Consider the following 21162-nt stretch of genomic DNA (forward strand, 5'->3'; position numbering starts at 1 on the left):
TTAAAGTCTCGATAATTTGTAATAGTACCAAACTACTCTTTGAAAAAGACTATAATCTAAACAAGGATAAAGTTAAACAAGAACAAATGCTTGCGAGCATAGACCGCAGTCCTGTGTGTCATCATACACATGAGCAACATTCAATCCAATGAAAAATTTAGAGAAAGCCAAACATATTTTTTCTCATAATTATTTTATTTATTATAAAATAATCTTGATAACGCTTTTTAGAAAAATTTATTATTTATGCCTGCATAACGAAGCTCTTTCGGAAACAAGGATTTTAATAATTCATATATGAATAATGCATATAAAATAACAGTCATCTAAGTAGAATAACAGGTCACGATAATATCAATATAAATATTAAAATGAATCATGACTGATCGAAAAACGATTATTAATAATCATTACGGAGCTATTTAGACGCCACTTTGATACGATAATTTTATTCGGCTTGGACAGTATGATAATGATATGGAACAATAAAACAGTTGACACATACTAAAAGTAACATAACATGAATGTTACAACTTTGCACTCAATTTTGAGTGATACAGTATCGGGCTGCTCCTCGCCGTGATGAAATGAACTGCAAGGTTCACGAAACGTTGGCATTCCAAGAATGGATCTGAAGAAAACCCGCGAAATACATAATCTTTATATTGCTTATTAATAAATTTTGGGCGCTCATAATGCTTGTATTTTTTATGTATAAGTATGTGTATTGAGAATCTACTAATAAAAAAAAAATCTTAATTTTATTACATAAGTTGGATTATTCTTGTGTATGGTTTATATCGATATCTTTTCTTCAATTTTGCATTGACAATTTTATTATTTATAATTAAAAAAGTAAAAATTAAAATTTTTATTATTTATAATTAAAAAAGTAAAAATTAAAATTTTTAATAATTATAATTAAAAAGTAAAAATTATTTTATTATTGTTCCCTTCAACAAGCTTTCTTTATTTCTTTAATCGTTCAAGTTGTTGGATCATGCTACGCTCTATAATTCATTTGTCTGGCAACTTCCACATTTTGAATTTTTCAATTAATAATGCGTAATCTATAAATAGGAATGAGTGCAAAAAACAGATTATTTGTAATTTAAAAAATGTTACCGATAATTGCATTTCTTGCCCTGTCAAGACAGTCAACCTTTTCTTTCTGTCTTTCTGTACCATGTGTTCTAGATGCTTGACCAGTAAAAGTATAATGTCAAAGTTTTTTCTCTTTAAATATATTCACAATCAATCGATAAGCAAGATGTATCACTTCTTTAGAATTTTCTAAAGCTGATACCAAAATTTTTTTTCGACGTTAATAAACGTTATTCATAAGTAATACCATCTGGAAGATATATTTATAAATTTTATAAAAATTTTCCTGACACGGACATTATACTTGAGCCTATATAGTAAAATTAAAAAACAAGCGCAGAATATTTATAATGATTGCAGTATGAAAATAATTACAGAAAAAGAATCGATATACAAGTAGTTTTTACCAGTTCATCTGACCAATCTTTTCCATACAGCTAATTAAGTTAAAAGAACTGATTTGATATAGCAACAATGTGTTCATATATTTCTTTACTATCTCTATCTACTATATTTGGATTTTCATTAGTCAAACTGTTTGAATTACTATTGAAAAAATCACTGATGTTTTCATTATTGTTTTCCTCCGAATCCGTATTGAGTTAGCAGTCAAGTTTTAATGATTTTCTAATTAAAGATGATGATAATTGATGCATTAAATTTTGTTTCGAGTTATTTGAATATTTAATTAAAACAAAGTAAGAGATTAATAATTACTCTAATAACAATAGAATAATCAGAAATAAAAATAATTAAATATCTAATAGAAATAGTTATTATTTATATATTGGACACTCAAAATTTACCCGATAATCTTTTATTAATTACATCCTTGGTATTATGGCTTAGTATTCGCAGTTTTCTTGAATTTCTGTTAATGTCTGTCAAAGTATTGATATCTGTAATCATGCAGTTGATCGTAGATTGAATCAGAGAGAAACTTAAGAGATGACATGACTCATATGACGACCCAAAACTTGTAATCGCAAAATTCTACCGTACACTATTGCTCTCTGACAAAGTAGATGTAAACTACATAGCAATGTTCACTTTTCTTAGACTACATCGTCTATTTTTCAAGGCTGAAGATGATAAATCGATATTTGGTTCTACATATAATAGTGCTACATGTAGCTTTATTCATATGTCAAATTATTTTATTATATTTCGTTAATGAAATTGCATTAACTTTTTTAATATTATTTTTTATTGTAATCCTTTATACAATTCGATATATTACAATTATAATAATTATTTACAAAATAATAAATGTGTTCAAAATAAAATAAAAATGAAAATATAGAAGCATAATTAATAAATTTTAATAATATGGGATTATACGAAAATGTCGAAAATACGTATCATAACACAAATTTTTTTAAACAAATGTTTAATGAATCAAATATTAATAAACACAGAAAGAATACTAACAACAATTAGATCGTACTATTAATTAATAATTTACGAATATAAAACTTAATAATATCACGATAAAAAGTCATTAATATAATATCTATCTCAATAATTTCATTATATTAAAGTTTCTCTGCCTTGTGCGGTTAGTATCCGATACAAAGAAGAAAAATTTTCAATGGAGAGAAACATAAGGCATTCTGATTTTACATCAAATCAAATTCACAAAATCCATTTGTAAAGAAAACTTGAGCAATCAAATAACAGTGGTCTTGTTAAAGATGTGAATCTCGAATTTTTCAGATCACTTACAATAGTAATAATTTTGATAGCATGTCAATTACAATTATCATTTGTGTCACATCTTTAATATAATATTAAAATTCGCGAGAAAGTATGTTTTGCCATACATTCCTTAAAATGATCTTTTATTAAAAATAAACGAATAAAATGATTTCCTTATGGAATTGTGGTTACAAAGGAATATATTTAATAATAACAAAATACATGCATTATTGTAATTTTTTATATGTATGATTACACAAGTTTTTGGGTACCAACTGTTCGAGATGAGCCGAGCCCGATAAAAACGGGATTCTAAAGAACATTTTATACTAAAAAATTTATTATATAAAATTTAATAATTCTTTATTTTTCAAAAATTACAATGATTAATATCCCGTTAATATGAAGGTACCCATTCGACTTATCTTAAATTTTTTGTACCCACATTTAAAATTCAACTCATGTAATCACGATTACATTGTTAATATAAGAATTTTGAAAAAAGTTATGTAAATATCAAAAATCAATATTCATTAAATATAATATTTACATGAATTTTATCATAGAAAAGTGCATGTATTTTATCATGGAAAGTGTGTACACATATAAATTAATAATTAAAAATATTCTGCAATGGCGGGATGTCCAATACCTAAAAATGATTTTAAAATAATAGTTAGAAAATTAAATACACGCATTCGTAACCACATTTTTGTTAGAGCAATCATCAAAAAATTAACAAGTTATTTGTATAAAATTAAAATTTGATTACTTAATAATTTGAATTTCAACAAATAATAATTATTAAATATATCCATATCAGTCATATAATACTAAATTCCTATTGTTATTAAGGCAATACTATTACTAACATTATTATTATTAGTGGAAGAATATTTAACAAAACAAAGAAAGCGAAAATTATATGCTAAAATATATCACTGAATTAATTTTACAACTTGACTTTAAAATATATAGCAATTGTCATTGACTCATTAATAAAATTATTACTACCAGTAACTGCAGATTATCAGCAGACGAAAAAACTCGGGATTTATTCCAATCCTGTATAAGAATCTCTGAAGAGACACCAAACTAGACTTCGCAAATGAACTTCACGAAAAGCGACGAGGAATAATTCTTCATGATGAAAATAATTTCGACTTTCCATCGGTACAAATCACGTAATCACTGGCATCCATCTGACGCGAGAGATAGAGATAAGAGGCCTTTGCATATAATAAAGTGTTCACTAAAATATACTTACTATAATTTTATAATGTTAAAAATGTAAACGTCGAAAAGCAAGTAAGAGTTAATATTAATATTTAATCATTGTCTCAGTCAAAGCTCTATTATCTCAATCTTTATATCTTTATCTTATTTAACAAATTTATACTAAGTACGAAGAAAAAAATGACGATTATTCTAAACACCAAATTTTTAATAAGAAGTTACTTAAAATTATTAATGACTTTTTAATATACAAAATAAAATCTAAATTAAAAAAGAGTCTTAAAATTAAATATTGATCAAACTTATTAAATCAATAAACAATTTTTGATATATGTTTCGTCAATTTCGTATAATTTACATAAATTGCACAACAATTTGATTTATTACGACAAGATAAATGCTATTTGTTGAACAGATTTTTAACGGATACATATATTCCATAAATGTATAATTAATTAGTAATCCGGGATTAAATTATTGAGGGATTAAAAATTGAATAAAATTTTTAATTAATTTTAAGTTTTATTTAATTATCAGCACCCGTTCTAATTATCGAATATGAAAATAAATTAAATTCATATTTTATTTTCATTTAATTTCAAATTATTACTACCAGTAACTGCAGATTATCAGCAGACGAAAAAACTCGGGATTTATTCCAATCCTGTACAAGAATCTCTGAAGAGACACCAAACTAGACTTCGTGAATGAACTTGACGAAAAGCGACGAGGAATAATTTTATTAAATTTTCAGTTACCCTGAAATTAAACTTTTTTGTAAAATTCTATACACGTACAAATTATGCAACACGTTAACTGTAATTAACTTTTTTGTAAATAAATGTATGTATTAGGTGTTGGAATTAATTCGTAGCGTTTTTTAATGAAAGAATGTTATTTATTTCACATGAGCATTAAAAAATACATTAATGAAAGTACTTCCCATCACTTGTAAAACGCTACGAATTAATTCCAACACCTAATATAATAATAATTAGGTACGTAATATAAAATTTATATAAACTATATCTAGATAAATGTTATAATCATACTTACTTTTGTAATTTGCACAACGATTTCCAGAAAAAATGTTTCATGTATAATTATATATAATTATATAAAATAATACATAATCATATTATATATATATATTATATATTATATAAAAAAAATTGACATATTTTATTATATATCAATTATATTTATATTACAATTATATATCATTATAAGTAAAATATATCCATATATATATATATATATATATATATATATATATATATATATATATATATATATATATAAAACATTTTTTCCGGAAATCGTTGTGCAAATTACAAAAGTAAGTATGATTATAGCATTCATCTGGACATAGTTTATATAAATTTTATATTACGTACCTAATTATTATTATACATACATTTATTTATAATAAAATTAATTACAGTATTAACGCGTTGCATAATTTGTACGTATATAGAATTTTACAAAAAAAGTTTAATTTCAGGGTAACTGAAAATTTAATAAAATTTGAAATTAATTTGGTTTATTTTCATATTCGATAATTGGAACAGGATGCTGACAATAAAATAAAACTGGAAATTAATTTAAAATTTTATTCAATTTTTAATCCCTCAAATACTTTAATCCCTTAATTTCCAATTATCAAGTATGTACATATGACGCGTTTAGTTCTACTTGTCTATATATGTATCATTTTTACCTATAGGCCCTACCTATTGTCCATACCTATTATCCTACCTACATGTATTTTCATTTATTCGTGCCTATTCGCGGATACCTATCTCCACCTGTGTATTCCTACCTACTTCATAAATGTGCAATAACACGAATATATAATATACGTTAATGACTGCATTCAGAGAAAGTAGATTTTCGATTATTGTAAAATTCTTCAATACGATTGGTTCTTGCTTTTGGTTCCTTATGGATTTAAATGTACAAACAAATCACATAGAAGAATTTTACAATAGTTGCAAATCTGTTTTCTCTGCTAAACGCAGCTAATGTCTAATCGTATCCTATCGCGTACTAATAAACTCAATGGGACTTAATTGCAATCATACTAATAATAAATAAGCAATAAGCAATAATATAATTAAAACAAATCTTTCAATCTTTAAAATACAAAAAAATTAACAAATAAAAGGCTAATAAGAGTCAGTGCGGATAATTAAGCGCAGGATTTGTAGATTTTTTTAATCTACTAAATACACACTTGCACTTGATTATCCACACTCTCATTAGCCCTGTTGTTTGTTGGTTTTTTTTTAATATTTTAAATAACTTTAAAAAAATATAAGAACTCGCAATTTGCGAGCAAATTACCCTCCCGAATATTCAGTTTATCTTTTACAAACTTTTGAAATAAAAACATTATTGACATGAAGATTTTTTTTAAATTTAGGTTTATATTTAGTTGCATATTTATATTTTTGATTTTGAATAAACACTAATAGAAAATAAACGCGAAATTTATTCGTATATTAATAGAATTGTTATTATTATTATTAGTGATAATTGTTTATATTTATATTTAGTCTATTTTATTAATATGATGGCCTCACACTAATTTTATTAATATGATTGTTGTCATCACACCAACCTATCTCTCAGTGAAAAGAATGTCTAAAATCGACGCATAAGACAACTTTAAGATATCTTTAAGAATTCTTTAAAAAATATCTTTAAAATATTTTTTATAAAAATATCTTTTTATAAAACAGTGTGTGACAACAATCACATTAATAAAATTGGTGTGAGGTCATCATATTAATAAAATAGACTAAATATTAATGTAAACGATTATCATTAATAATAATAATAACAATTCTATTAATATACGAATAAATTTCGCGTTTATTTTCTATTAGCGTTTATTCAAAATCAAAAATATAAATATGCAACTAAATATAAACCTAAATTTAAAAAAATCTTCATATCAATAATATTTTTATTTCAAAAGTTTTGAATATTACAAAACTAAATTAAATTTCTTAATGTAAATTTTATAATGTAATCTAAAAGACTTATTTAAAAATAAATAAAAATTACTAAATCGATTCATCCAATAAAATTCAAGGCCCATGTACGTATTTTTAACGATTCGTTGCTGAATCTCATCTCAAAACATGCGGAGATGAGAAATTCTGATAAATGATGTAAGATCTGAAAGGGATAATTTTCCCTCATTTCAATAAATATATCCCTATCGTATTTTGTATATTATTAAAATTCATTTTTTAAATAATTTATTATTTCAAAATTAAATATTTTAAGTATTTTAAGTATTTTAAGTTATGCAAAACTCTAAACGCGATTTTAAAATAATTATAAGATAAAATTCTTATATTTTTTGATAAAATATATATTGGATCTTACATCATGTTACTGCTTTAACTGGTATAAAATCCAGTTACTACATTACTATGGATAAGTTATAAAAGATTAGGTTGAAGTAAGTGCATTGAGATAAATAATAATAATTAATAAACGTAAAAAATATTTTGTACAGAAAAGTAAAATTAATAAATTATATGCTCTACAATTATTCTTGCTATCATTTTATTAATAAGATGTATATAAATAAGTGTGAAAAAAGAAGAAATTTCTTAAAAAACAGTTGACATTATAGGTAAATGTGTATACATATACGTATAATGTATAGGTATTGTTTTTCTGCACCAACTTGTATAAAACTTAATCCTGAATGAATATTTGAGGAGAGAATAGATAGGAAAAATAAGAAAGCAATATTTATTAAACTGTAATAAACATTAAACTGTAATAACACTTTTCTATATAACGGTATCCATAGAAGATAATTTCATATACTCTAATTATTATTCTCTTATTATTTTATATAAGCTTTATATTTTTTAATTTCCTATATTTCATATATTTCAAAAATACAAATTTTATCCTTTTTTGTTATAACTTCCAAGATGTATTATTTTAACATAAAAAATGATCATCGAAAAAATTTTTTATTATATCTTTGTGATTAAATTTCTTAATAACAAAGTGTTCACCTTAACACGTATGAATTTACAATTAGTACACAAAATTTAAGCTAAATTTAATAAAAATTAAAAATAATTTAAAATGCTCCGGAAAAAAATTTTTCATGCATGAATAAATATGTATAAACATACATAAATATTCATAAACATGTATAATCATATACGAAATACGTTCATACATCCCTTTTTCTTTTGTACTTTTTAGTGTAATAGAAATAATAATAGTAATGTAAAAACATTAAAAATAATTAAAGGATTAATTTTCGCTTTGTTTCATTTCAGGAAAAATAATAAGTTTGGAAAATTGCTCATACAATTATGCATAATTTTATAATTATACATAAGTAATTTTTTTAAATTTCTTTAAACTTGATTTTTTAAAAAAACAAATAATATAAAAATTTCTCCTTTAATTATTTTTAATGTTTTCATATTACTATTATTATTGCTATCACACTAAAAAGTAATTTTACAAAAGAAAGAGGGATGTATAAACATGTATGAACATACATAATTATACATGTTTATGGATATTTATGTATATTTATACATATTTATACATAATCATGTATGAAAAACATTTTACTGAGTGTAATGTGACATTATAAATTTAACAGTGCATGTATAATAAATTCCATATAATAAAAAGGTATCCAGGATTAAGTTTATCCCAATTTATTATTACTTATCCATTTTAAGGCAACGGATGTATGGAATGCTATACATAAAATATATTCAGATATTTTTTAACAAATTGATGCTTATGCATCTATAGATATATAGTAATTAATAAAATTATCATACATTCGTTACCCCAATAAGAACATTAATTTATCACTCACCAATCCGATGCGCAACAGCGGAGTTATATCAGCAACATCGCTACGATGATTCTGTAACAAAAAGAATAGAAAATTCAAATTAAAACAAAGTAAAAAAGTCAACCAATATTTTAAAAATTATTTACTAAATGTTCTCTTAAAAATATAATTATATAATATTTAAAATATATATTTTTTATAAGCATTGAATTTTTTATATTCACCATCAGTTATATTTATAAAAATAATTATACATTTTCTTAAAAATACATAAATTTATAAAGTTTCAAAATAATCCTTTTATCCTAATTATTATTTTTAAAGCATTAAAATGAAACTATTGAAGAATAAATTTAAAAGAAGGACACAAATGTTACATAAGTAAAAAATAATATTTACCGCAAGGTTGCTCCGCCGGTGCCTGATATCTCTCCCAGATCTCCTCCTCCTCTCAGATTAGGGTTGACATCCTCTCGCACAGGACACTCGCGTAAAACACTCGCGAATAATACTACAATCGCGCGCGGACTATAACTTGAGTCCTTAACTTAAACGGCACTCCCGAAACGCGCGACGCGACGAACCGGCTGCGGTTCGTTCATTTTCAAGTAAATCGGCGACGAGGGTAGCTTTGTTGGATTTTTACACGAAGAGAACAATTTTATTCAATACCTAAAAATTTATTTAGATATACATTCAGATGTATTCGAAAATTTTTAAATAATTGAGAAAAATCGTTCTTTTCATGTAAATATTCTCTGGGTACTGAGCCCTCTCACCACGTCAAGGTGTACCCGGAGAGGGAAGATAATCTGAAAAATATATTATATAGCTATTATCTATATCACTATGCAATTATTATGCAATCGGTTAACTTTTAGAAACGAATCTTAAACACACGTCCGCAATTCGTTATCATTGCGAAATAAATTCAGAGCAGATAAAAGGATTGAATTTATAGATGATGTCTGTAAGATATGATTAGTCAATGAAAATGGGCTAAAGATTAATAAAAAGGAAAAACATTTCTTTTATTATTGATAATAAAAAATATAGTTTCAAAGTTACGTTCAATTTTCAAATGGATCGTATAATGAAAAAGGTGCACAAAATCAAAAATTAATTAAGTCATTAAACTATATTAATTATGAAAGCAAGAATAATGTTATTTGCATGAGAGTATTCATACTAACATTGCTTTTTTATAACTCGTGTGACACTGTTCGTACAGACAAGTAACCGTGTCGCGTGCCGCTCTTCTTCATATTTCTTTTTGAAATTAATTTAATAATAGCAAAAAGTGCTAAATATAATACGAAATGTTGTATTTTATGAATATTCACATAATACGATTACTAATATGATTTATTATTCATTAAATACATTTTGTATTATATTTGGTATTCTTCGAATAAAATTTCAAAAAATAATGTGAAAAAAAACTGCACACGACACGACTACCTGTTTGTACGTACGTCGGTAAGGGAATAACTGCGTGGTAACTAACGGTAAACATAAACATGACGCGTCGCTCCGTGCCACCTCGTACCATCCCCACCTCAAGGCCAACCGACAAACTGAAATAATAACGAATATTACGAATAAGTAAAATAATATATTCTTTACATTTTTATAATATTTTCCGATTAATGAATCAATTTCTTATATGTATCTAGTTTTAGCGGTGCGAGTCGTTTAATGTGGTATCATAATTATATTGTGATACACCAAGAAACATATTTAATGCTCATTTAATAATTTTAAATATTTCGTATCAATTATAATGTGCTGATAAGACAAGAAATGAAAAGAGATTTTTACTAGCGTGGTTTTTCTTACATAATTGCTCACGTGAAGTGCTATTGATATCCTAATATTATATCTCACTTTTTATTGCTCTTTTTTGTGATTTATAATTAAATAAAATTGAACAATATGTCATCCATCCTTTAAATGAAGATGAAAATTTAGATTAAGGCAAAAATTTCTTTTAAATTATGAAACAATTTCGACTAAATAGAATAATATGTATAAATAGCATGCACATACATTTATAGATGTGTAATTTAAATATTATTTATCTATTTCTACTTTTCCCGTATGATAAGAATGTGAAGTAACACGAAAATGACAGAATTATACGATTTAAAGTGATAAAAAGTCACGATTTAACAACAAGAATCTCATTTTTATACCGTATATGTTAGAACACATGAAATATTCATCTAAAATATTCATGAACTGTGTATGTGCGTAATAAATCTAAGAAATAAAGCAATAAAACCTGTTAATCCTTAGTGTACTTCTTAGTTTTGGGCAATCTTACGCGTTCGTAGATATCTAATTCTCATTAATTAACGCGACACCCGGAGTGACTCGTAAAATGCGTCCATCCCCATCCGTGATCGCCGAGCGAATACCGAAGTGATGACGTAGTCAACCACCGCGCCGCGCGGCACGCTCCCCCACTCTGTGAAGCGGGGGGAGGAAATCACGCGGCGAACAGAGTGGGGGAGCGTGCCGCGCGACGCGGTGGTTGACTACGTCATCACTTCGGTATTCGCTCGGCGATCACGGATGGGGATGGACGCATTTTACGAGTCGCTTTAGGTTGTATTAATTAATAAAAATTATATATCTACGAACGCGAATTTCTATTTCTTAGATTCATTATGCAAATACAGCTTATGAGTATTTTAAATATCTCATGTACGGTATGAAAATTAGATTCTTATTGTTAGATATTTCAAATTACGGCTTTTTATCATTTTGAATCGTATAATTCTATCATTTTCGTGTTATTCTGCATTCTTATGATACGGGAAAAGTAGAAACAGATAAATTATATTTAAATTACATATCTATGAATGTATGTGCATACTATTTATATATTCTATTCTAGTCGAAATTGTTTCATAATTTAAAATAAATTTTGCATTTATTTTCATTTAAAGGATGTATGACATATTGTTCAATTTTATTTAATTATAAATCACAAAAAAGAGCAATAAAAAGTGAGATATAATATTATCAATAGCACTTCACGTGAGCAATTATGTAAGAAAAACCGCTAGTAAAAATCTCTTTTCATTTCTTGTCTTATCAGCACATTATAATTGATACGAAATATTTAAAATTATTAAATGAGCATTAAATATGTTTCTTGGTGTATCACAATATAATTATGATACCACATTAAACGACTCGCACCGCTAAAACTAGATGCATATAAGAAATTGATTCATTAATCGGAAAATATTATAAAAATGTAAAGAATATATTATTTTACTTATTCGTAATATTCGTTATTATTTCAGTTTGTCGGTTGGCCTTGAGGTGGGGATGGTACGAGGTGGCACGGAGCGACGCGTCATGTTTATGTTTACCGTTAGTTACCACGCAGTTATTCCCTTACCGACGTACGTACAAACAGGTAGTCGTGTCGTGTGCAGTTTTTTTTCACATTATTTTTTGAAATTTTATTCGAAGAATACCAAATATAATACAAAATGTATTTAATGAATAATAAATCATATTAGTAATCGTATTATATGAATATTCATAAAATACAACATTTCGTATTATATTTAGCACTTTTTGCTATTATTAGATTAGTTTCAAAAAGAAATATGAAGAAGAGCGGCACGCGACACGGCTACTTGTCTGTACGAATAGTATCACACGAGTTATAAAAAAGTAATGTTAGTATGAATACTCTCATGCAAATAACGTTATTCCTGTTTTCACAATTAATATAGTTTAATATAATAATTTAATTAATTTTTGATTTTGTGCACCTTTTTCGTTATACGATCCGTTTAAAAATTAAACGTAACTTTGAAACTATTTTTTTTATTATCATAAAAGAAATATTTCTCTTTTTTAATCTCTAGCCCATTTCATTGACTTGAATCACATCGTACAGACATCATAAAAAGATTCAACTCTTTTATTTACTCTGAATTTATTTCGCCACGATAACGAATTGCAGACGTTTGATATTCGTTTCTAAAAGTTAATCGATTGCATAATAATTTCATAGTAATATAGATAATAGCTACATACAATATATTACATTTCTCAAATTATCTTCCCTTTCACGGGTACGATCTTAACGTGATGGGAGGGCTCAGTGATGGGAGTACCCAGAGGACACGAAAATAACGTTAACTTCCCCGTCGTTGGATTTTTACACAAAGAGAACGATTTTTCTCAAGTATCTAAAAATTTTCGGATCTATCTGAATGATATGTCTAGATAAATTTTTAGATACTTGAGTAAAATCGTTCTCTTCGTGTAAAAATCCAACGACGGGGGAGTTAACGTACCCTCGTCGCCGATTAACTAGAAAATGAACGAACCGCAGCCGGTTCGTCGCGTCGCGCGTTTGCATCGGGAGTGCCGTTTAAGTTAAGTACTCAAGTTATAGTCCGCGCGCGATTATAGTGTATTATTTGCGAGTGTTTTACGCGAGTGTCCTGTACGAGAGGATGTCAACCCTATTCTGAGGAGAGGAGGAAACCTGGGAGAGGAATCAGGCATCGGCGGAGCAATCTTGCGGTAAATATTTTTTTCTTGTATAAAATTAATCTTTTTTGCTTGTTTTTAAATAATTTTATTTGATAATGATTTAAAAATGATTATTTTTAAATCATTGTTAAATAAACTGATTTGAATAATTATATATTCTATAAGATAATTATATAAAAGGATTCTATAAACTAATTCTATAAAATATTTCCATAAAATAATTATGTATTCTCTAAAGTAATTATATATATTCTCTAAAATTTTATATACTTTTTTAAAGATCTTAGCAAAAATAAATTTGTATAAAATATTAAAATAATTTTTATAACTCTCCTTTTATTTAAATTAGATATTACAATAAAGAATAATATTTAAAAAGTTATTACAATTTCATTAGCGAAAATACAATAAAATAATTAGACATAAAAATAAAAAATAAATTAAAGATAAATTAGAAGATATAAGATATTTGAAGATACAGATATTTGCACTTACTTGCAAAACGGACTATTAAATTTATTAATAACTCATTTGTTTTATGGATGAGTATACTTAGAAAGAAAAGAGTACCGTCAATAAAATTGGCGGGGGTGGTGAAGGTCTTCTATAGTTCGTTTTTGCTAAATTATATCTTAAATGGACAATATATGTTTAGAAGAGATTGAATTTATTAAAAGTCTCTATAATTGCTAGTAATTATAGAGACTTTGACATATACTAGTAATTATAGTCCTGAGAGAACACTTCTGAGGATTTAGTACAGAGACGAGTCACATCTATTTTCGACGATACGATTTTATCAATAGTGTCAGAAAATGTATGTAGTCACGTAGTTTCCAAAATGAAAATGAATGTACAGACAATTTCAATTGTAACAGGAAAAAGGCTGGTATAGCCTCTCTCAGGTTTCTTTCTGTAATAATAAATTATATACAATGTATGAAAGTTGTATTTCAAGCATTTTATTTTTATTAAACACATTTTTATAGTTTATTTATTTTATTTGTTATTATTTTCTTATTACAATACTAAAATTTGAAAAGCCTATAATGACAAAATTAATCAAAACTTTCTTTGTATAAGTATACGTATCATACGTACCAAACTTTCATAATGTGTATCAAACGCAATCCTGATAACAAGCCAAGTTTCTCTCATTGGCCTAGTTTCTACCGAGGATTTAATCAGGATCAGAATATAAGAACCAACTACAATATTCCCCTGTTACAGAAGAATGCTGGATTGTAATTGGTTGATTCTTACATTCTGATCCGGATTAAACCCTCGGTGGCAACTAGACTATTGTTCAACCAGAGGGTTTTTCTCTGGTTAAAGTGAGGCAGAGATCATGATGGAAGGGAATGCCCAGTTTGAGCAAACCAACTCCTTTTGCGAGTCGAAGCAGAGAGAAACCTAAGAGAGGACATGACGGCTCAAAACCTGTAACTGCAAAATACTACCGCGCACTACTGTCCTTTGACAAAGAGGAAATAAACTATGTAGCAACATTTATTTTTCTTAGGGTACATTATCCATTTTTCAAGGCTGGAGATGACAAATCGTTATTTGATTCATATAGCACGATTATACGAATCAAATATCAGTAATCGATTATTTCTGTTTTTATCTTTCAACTTGTAAAACTAAAATATTATTGCGAAATTTGTTTATTCATTTTTCTGTAGATCACGCTAGTTCAATCACAAGATAGAGAGCTCCCTTTAAATATGTAATATAAAGTATTTTTAACTACTTTCTTTCTGTCAGTTACAGAATTCATAATAAGTTGACAGATTAATAATTTACATAACATTTTATTAAATCACATATAAAGTTTTTTACATGCTGATATTCCTAATCGGGTGATCACAAGCCATGCTAACAGAGAAATAGCATTCTCATGTTGACATGGCCAATTCAAGAAATTCTGGATTGGCCATAACACATCCTCTGAGAGAACAATAACTGGCTTGTCTTTATACATATACCATAACCATAATATTAATGTACCCTGAAAAAATAATAGAGCTTGAAATTGTAAAAGGATTAACACTCTTGATTTTTCATTATAATCATATTGAATTATGACAGGAAGGAAAAATTATATCAATTTCCCTTCTTATAATATGTATGCAAGATATTTTAATTCTTTCTTGTGTCACTACTTGATCAATAAAATAATGAATGTATTATGAACTGTTCCTTTAGCTCATGTGTTAGCATGTAAAAGTAAATTTATCTTAATGTATGACAGATGAAAAAAAATATGATTGTAATTTGATAATATGATTGTAGTGAAAACCTAAAATACTTGTTTAAACAAGCAATATACGTACGTTCAGTATACGAAAACTATAAATTAGCAACATCTGCATTTTTATTTTCTGATTCAATCGTTGATTCACTATAAAAAAAAAGGAAGATTGTACAAAGCCAGAGATACATATATAATTTTATGATAAACAGGTAATAATAAAAAATAATCTTATATCAATTATATAGAACTTATTTTTGTCAAAAGTAATTAATTCCTAGATCCAACATTGATAAGATGGATACTTTCAGAGTGATAATCTGTTACAAGTTTTCATTCGATAAAAAAAATATGAAGGAAAAACTCACTGTTTTCTTTCAGAATATTTTCCACGTGATTATATCGGCGTTGGAGCTTAGCACATTTGGCAAACTCATCCACCATGGAGAGTCCTGCCATATTTTCTTTCAAATTACTCAATTCCTTTCGCAGCTCAATGTCATATCTTTTTTGTGCCAACACATGTGATGAAATCTGTATTTAATAACAACAGAATATTAAGTTATTGAGCATAGTTCGATACAACTTAAATATCTTTAAATATTATTTATGAGAATACAAACAAATTTTCATCCATTTTAACATAAATTCGAAAGACTTGTAAATAAAATAAAAAATGATTCATTAGGTTTACAATCGTCTTTAATGACAAGTTTCAATAAAAATTTTAAAAAATTTAATAGATGCAAAAAGGTATATTTTTCCAGAATACTTACAAATCTAATCAGAAACGGCACAATATTATCCAAAATACAAATCAGAGTGGATATCACGAGTAAATCCATATGTGATGTGAAAAGATAATTATACTAAAGATTTAGCATAATCACCTTTAAAAATCACTAAAATTAAGCTTACTCGATGTGTTTTTACATGCAATGAAATGATGGCAGAAATAAATATCGTTTTGCCTCGCGAACCGAGATATTAAACGTTAAGATGCTTTTTTATATCTCTCCACTGAACTATATGTACACTGGAATAGACATCGAGGCTACAAAAATTCATGGCCACAATTGATCAGCCATTTTAGTTAAGGCGATATTTGAGCGAATCAGAAGCGTTCTTCTTCTTTTGTCGCGCGGTGGAAATTACAATATATTGGGTCATCTAAAAAGTATCCGCGGTTTTTGTCACTAGATGTGTGTTGATGGTCATATATCTAGTGACAAAGTACCGCGGATACTTTTTAGATGACCCAATATATCTTTCACTTCCGAGCAAGCGAGACGTTGATTGGCTATCGCGTCAACTATCGGAGCCAATGGGCGAGTTTAAGACAGCAAAACAGTTAGGCATGCTTACCGAGCGATTGAATATGATTGATTGGATCTATAAGTAACAACCAATTATGTTCATTTGCTCGGCGAGCAGGCTAGTCGCTTTGACTTGAACGCGCCCATTGCTTCGTCTATCTTATAAGCCTATGTCTATAACGTTGATATCGTTGTGTAGAGTTGTGTATATTTCCGGCTCTGTCAGCCTTTAGGCTTCGGACTCGTATTTTGGAGAATCTGTCATTCGATGAAAATCAACAGAATGAATATCACTTCAGCAGGTGAATCGCCAAATAATTTTCTGTACTCAAATTGTGTCGGTCTTTTGTTAATGCGAGAATTTTATCGTGTTTGCACGAACTTTCGCACAATGATTTGCAATTCATGCTAAACTTAACCTCGAAATCCCTTTTCGATAATTTCGAAGCATCCATTTTTGGATACTAAAGAAAAATAATGAAATAAATTTCTCAAAAGTTTATTGATCAGAGTAAAGATTTATTATTTAATATTATTTAATATTATTTAACATAGTATATGTTATTTAATATTTTATTATTTTTGTATATTTGTCATATTTAATGTATATTGTAATATATCAATTTTGTGATAATTTTTACTTGAAATACAATTAAAATTTTTGCAGCTGGTATAATCTCCTTATTGGAGGAACCGATGCCTGAATTGAAAGTCTTTGCCTTGAAAAAATTGGACATGATAGTCGACGAATTTTGGCCTGAGATTTCTGAGGCTATAGAAAAAATGTATGTATGGGACAAAAAAAACAAAAAGTATATTCATATATTATTGCTGATTTTATTCAGTATTATTGCTTTTCATTTGTTCATTTTATTCTCTAAATGGATATCCTATTTACAGTGAGATTCTTCATGAAGATAAATCGTTCCAACAACATGAACTGGCTGCTCTGGTTGCTAGCAAAGTATATTATCATTTGGGAAGTTTTGAGGATTCGTTGACTTATGCTCTTGGAGCAGGAGAGCTATTTGACGTCAATGCTCGAAATGAATATGTTGATACTACTATCGGTATGTCAAATTATTATCAGTGGTATTTAATCAAGCTATTAATTTCAAGCTATTAATTTTTAATTATTAAATTTTCTAGCCAAGTGTATTGATTATTACACTCAGCAACGTGTCCTGGAGGCAGAAGGAAAACTTCCACCAGGTAGTAAGGGCATTGATCCTAGACTGGAGGGGATAGTGAATCGAATGTTCCAACGCTGCCTAGATGATAATCAATATCGTCAAGCTCTAGGTCTTGCCCTGGAGACACACAGGATGGATATATTTGAAGCAGCCATTATGCAGTCTGTAAGTAGTTTGCTATTGAGTTTTTTTTATATATATAGTACATCGCATTCATTCCACTTAGATGTATAGTAAAAATATTCATAATATACAAAATGTTATTTTTAATGACAAAAGATGGATATCAGTTTAAAATTTTATAACTCTATAAAAAAATTAAACATAACTAAGATGCCAGCTCTAAATTTTTTTTTATAAATTAATATAAAAAAATTTTGTGGACTCAAGAATAAATCAAATATAAATAATGCTAATATAAACTTCTGTGGTTATTGGTGCATACATAATATATTTATAATGTGATAAGACAATTCGCGAACAATTGGAATAATCAACATTCTCTTTTTTAATTGTGAAACATATATGGATTGAAAATAGAAACTCGAGATTCGTTAATTATTATATTGATTATAAGTGAACCGTTCTTATAAGGAGCTATCTATGTTTGATTTATACCGTTATTGATATTTTATGTGATCTATACAGATTGATCTATACATTTATTTATAATTTATAAAATAATTTGTTTGAAATTAAAATTAGACATGCAAACATGAAATCCTTTTTCTTCCAGGATGACGTGAGTGGAATGTTATCATATGCCTTCCAAGTAGCCATGAGCTTGATTCAGAATCGTGGATTTCGTAACACTGTACTCCGCTGTTTGGTCAGTCTCTACCGAAACCTCGGCACCCCCGATTATGTCAACATGTGTCAGTGCTTAATCTTCTTGGATGATCCACTAGCCGTAGCCGAGCTTCTGGATCGATTAAGCAAGGGTTCGCATGACTGCGTATTGATGGCCTATCAGATTGCCTTTGATCTGTACGAGTCAGCGACTCAGCAGTTTCTCGGTCGTGTTTTACAAGCTCTACGAGCCACTGCGCCAATTCCGGGTGCGTTGATGGTTAAACCTGTAGTTAAACCATCCACTACTACTGCTGCCAAAATCACTGAAGCTAGTACAGAATCCACAAATATGGAGGTTGATGAGGAAACTGCTACTCCCGCCGGAGAAGAAAAGGCTCAGCGCAGTGTCGAAAGTTTGGTGAGTGTGTGTTTGTTTTTTTAAATTTGTAATTTCTTGTCAGAGACGTGATGACTTACATGTGCTGATATATGGAATCTAAAGTTTTAACGCTGATTTGAAATTAGAAGTCGTGTAAGAAGAATACAAAAATACTCTCAGTCATTTGCCAGAACTTTCCCAAAAATAACATTCAAATAAAATCTTATATCTATGTTCCAAGTGGACTTGAACACATTATCTCTCTTTATTAGCATTTTTTGATATTAATTATAATTGCATTATGTTGATAAATATATTAATATTATACAATACATTCATGAATATTAATTTAAAATATTTTTTTTTTTCTAGAATGCGGAAGAGAGGGAACAGCAAGAGCGAGTAGATGCTTTGTCCAGTATTTTGGGTGGCGAAGTATCTATCGATTTGCATTTACAATTCCTGATTCGCAGCAATCACACAGATATGTTGATCCTGAAAAACACCAAGGATGCCATACGAGTTTCAATTTGCCACACTGCCACTGTCATTGCGAATGCTTTCATGCATTCCGGGACAACTAGTGATCAATTTTTGAGGTATGCATATTATTTTTAGAACTTTTTAAGGTGTTTTTAATTTTTGATATTTAAAATGTTTTACTTGTACTTTTATTTTTTAAATAGGAATGTAATACATAAGATATCTAATCTTATTGTTTTCAAATTTTTAAAAATTTTATTTGTTTTGATTTTTTATCTTAAAAAATAATAAAACGAAACATAGAAGATATGAAGTGAATATGATTCTTGCAGAATTTTTAATTTTTTGAAATTTTTATTTGTTATCTTTTAGGGACAATTTGGAATGGTTGGCTCGTGCTACTAATTGGGCAAAGTTAACTGCGACGGCTTCTTTAGGAGTTATTCATCGAGGTCATGAGCAAGAAGCTTTAGCCTTGATGCAGTCATATTTGCCGAGAGATTCTGGTGCCGCCGGTGCCGGATATTCCGAAGGCGGTGGTTTATATGCTTTGGGACTTATACATGCTAATCACGGAGCCGCTATCACAGATTATCTTCTAGGCCAATTAAAAGATGCCCAAAACGAGGTATATCGCATTCAATACTTACCTTTTGAGACATTTTCTTACGTTAAATTTTCAAATTTTTGTGTGTGTGTGTGTGTGTATATATATATATATATATATATATATATATATATAATTGATTATTTTTTATTAAATTAAATATTTGTCAAATTATATATAATAATGTGAATAGATCTTTTATTAACTATGTGTAATAATTAAATTTTATACGATTTAAACTTGTTCCAGATGGTTCGTCATGGTGGCTGTCTCGGTCTTGGATTGGCTGCAATGGGCTCGCATAGACAAGACGTTTATGAACAATTAAAATTCAATTTATATCAAGATGACGCCGTAACCGGTGAAGCAGCTGGAATTGCTATGGGAATGGTTATGCTGGGATCCAAATCAACGCAGGCGATCGAAGATATGGTTGCGGTAAGTGCATATTTTTTTATAGCGTTTTTTATCCCTCGCGTTATTTTTTTATATTTAGATAATGTTTTTGTAATAATACTTAACAATATGTTATTACTTAGCAATAAGTATTAAAAGACCTACTTTTTACACTATTTAAAATGCTTATTTTAAAATCTGCTACTTGTGAAGGGAGAAAAAGATTTTAACAATAAAAACAAAATCACATTATTTAAAATGTTATTTAAAAAACTCAACATCATAGAAAAAAAGAATCTAAAAAATGGAGGTA

General features: G+C 27.8%; 3 protein-coding genes and 1 pseudogene across 4 annotated transcripts in view; 1 reads left to right on the forward strand and 3 right to left on the reverse strand.

Annotated features, from left to right (window-relative positions):
- The window catches only part of LOC105145436 (oxysterol-binding protein-related protein 2), a 49106-nt gene extending 39408 nt beyond the window's left edge, over positions 1 to 9698 (reverse strand). Inside the window, exons 1-2 of the mRNA XM_087415125.1 lie at positions 9299 to 9698; positions 8921 to 8971 (exon numbers count right to left, since the gene is read on the reverse strand). The gene's annotated coding sequence lies outside the window, so the exon portion shown is untranslated. The remainder of the gene's footprint in view (positions 1 to 8920; positions 8972 to 9298) is intronic.
- Positions 225 to 4781, reverse strand: LOC147906981 (uncharacterized; annotated as a pseudogene).
- A 3512-nt stretch (positions 9699 to 13210) lies between the features above and the next one.
- Positions 13211 to 21162, forward strand: part of Rpn2 (Regulatory particle non-ATPase 2) — a 53694-nt gene continuing 45742 nt past the window's right edge. Inside the window, exons 1-8 of one of the 2 annotated variants that reach the window (XM_087415382.1) lie at positions 13211 to 13459; positions 17667 to 17784; positions 17900 to 18069; positions 18149 to 18357; positions 18929 to 19402; positions 19736 to 19962; positions 20219 to 20474; positions 20703 to 20891. In XM_087415382.1, the coding sequence (XP_087271508.1) occupies positions 17696 to 17784; positions 17900 to 18069; positions 18149 to 18357; positions 18929 to 19402; positions 19736 to 19962; positions 20219 to 20474; positions 20703 to 20891 (1614 nt within the window). In that variant the 5' untranslated portion in view covers positions 13211 to 13459; positions 17667 to 17695. Of the gene's footprint in view, positions 13460 to 17144; positions 17302 to 17666; positions 17785 to 17899; positions 18070 to 18148; positions 18358 to 18928; positions 19403 to 19735; positions 19963 to 20218; positions 20475 to 20702; positions 20892 to 21162 lie in introns of those variants that run through there. The other variant, XM_011054943.2, reaches the window with a different exon arrangement.
- On the reverse strand, positions 15224 to 16804 carry LOC105145428 (guided entry of tail-anchored proteins factor 1). The gene is made up of 4 exons (XM_011054939.2): positions 16460 to 16804; positions 16052 to 16217; positions 15766 to 15833; positions 15224 to 15440 (listed from the first exon to the last, which is right to left on the reverse strand). Exons 1-4 carry the CDS (start codon positions 16526 to 16528, stop codon positions 15252 to 15254), a joined length of 492 nt encoding a protein of 163 aa, XP_011053241.1. The 5' UTR covers positions 16529 to 16804; the 3' UTR covers positions 15224 to 15251.

The sequence above is a fragment of the Acromyrmex echinatior genome, chromosome 17 (assembly GCF_024713525.1).
Source record: "Acromyrmex echinatior isolate Ae372 chromosome 17, ASM2471352v2, whole genome shotgun sequence".
Taxonomy (NCBI): domain Eukaryota; kingdom Metazoa; phylum Arthropoda; class Insecta; order Hymenoptera; family Formicidae; genus Acromyrmex; species Acromyrmex echinatior.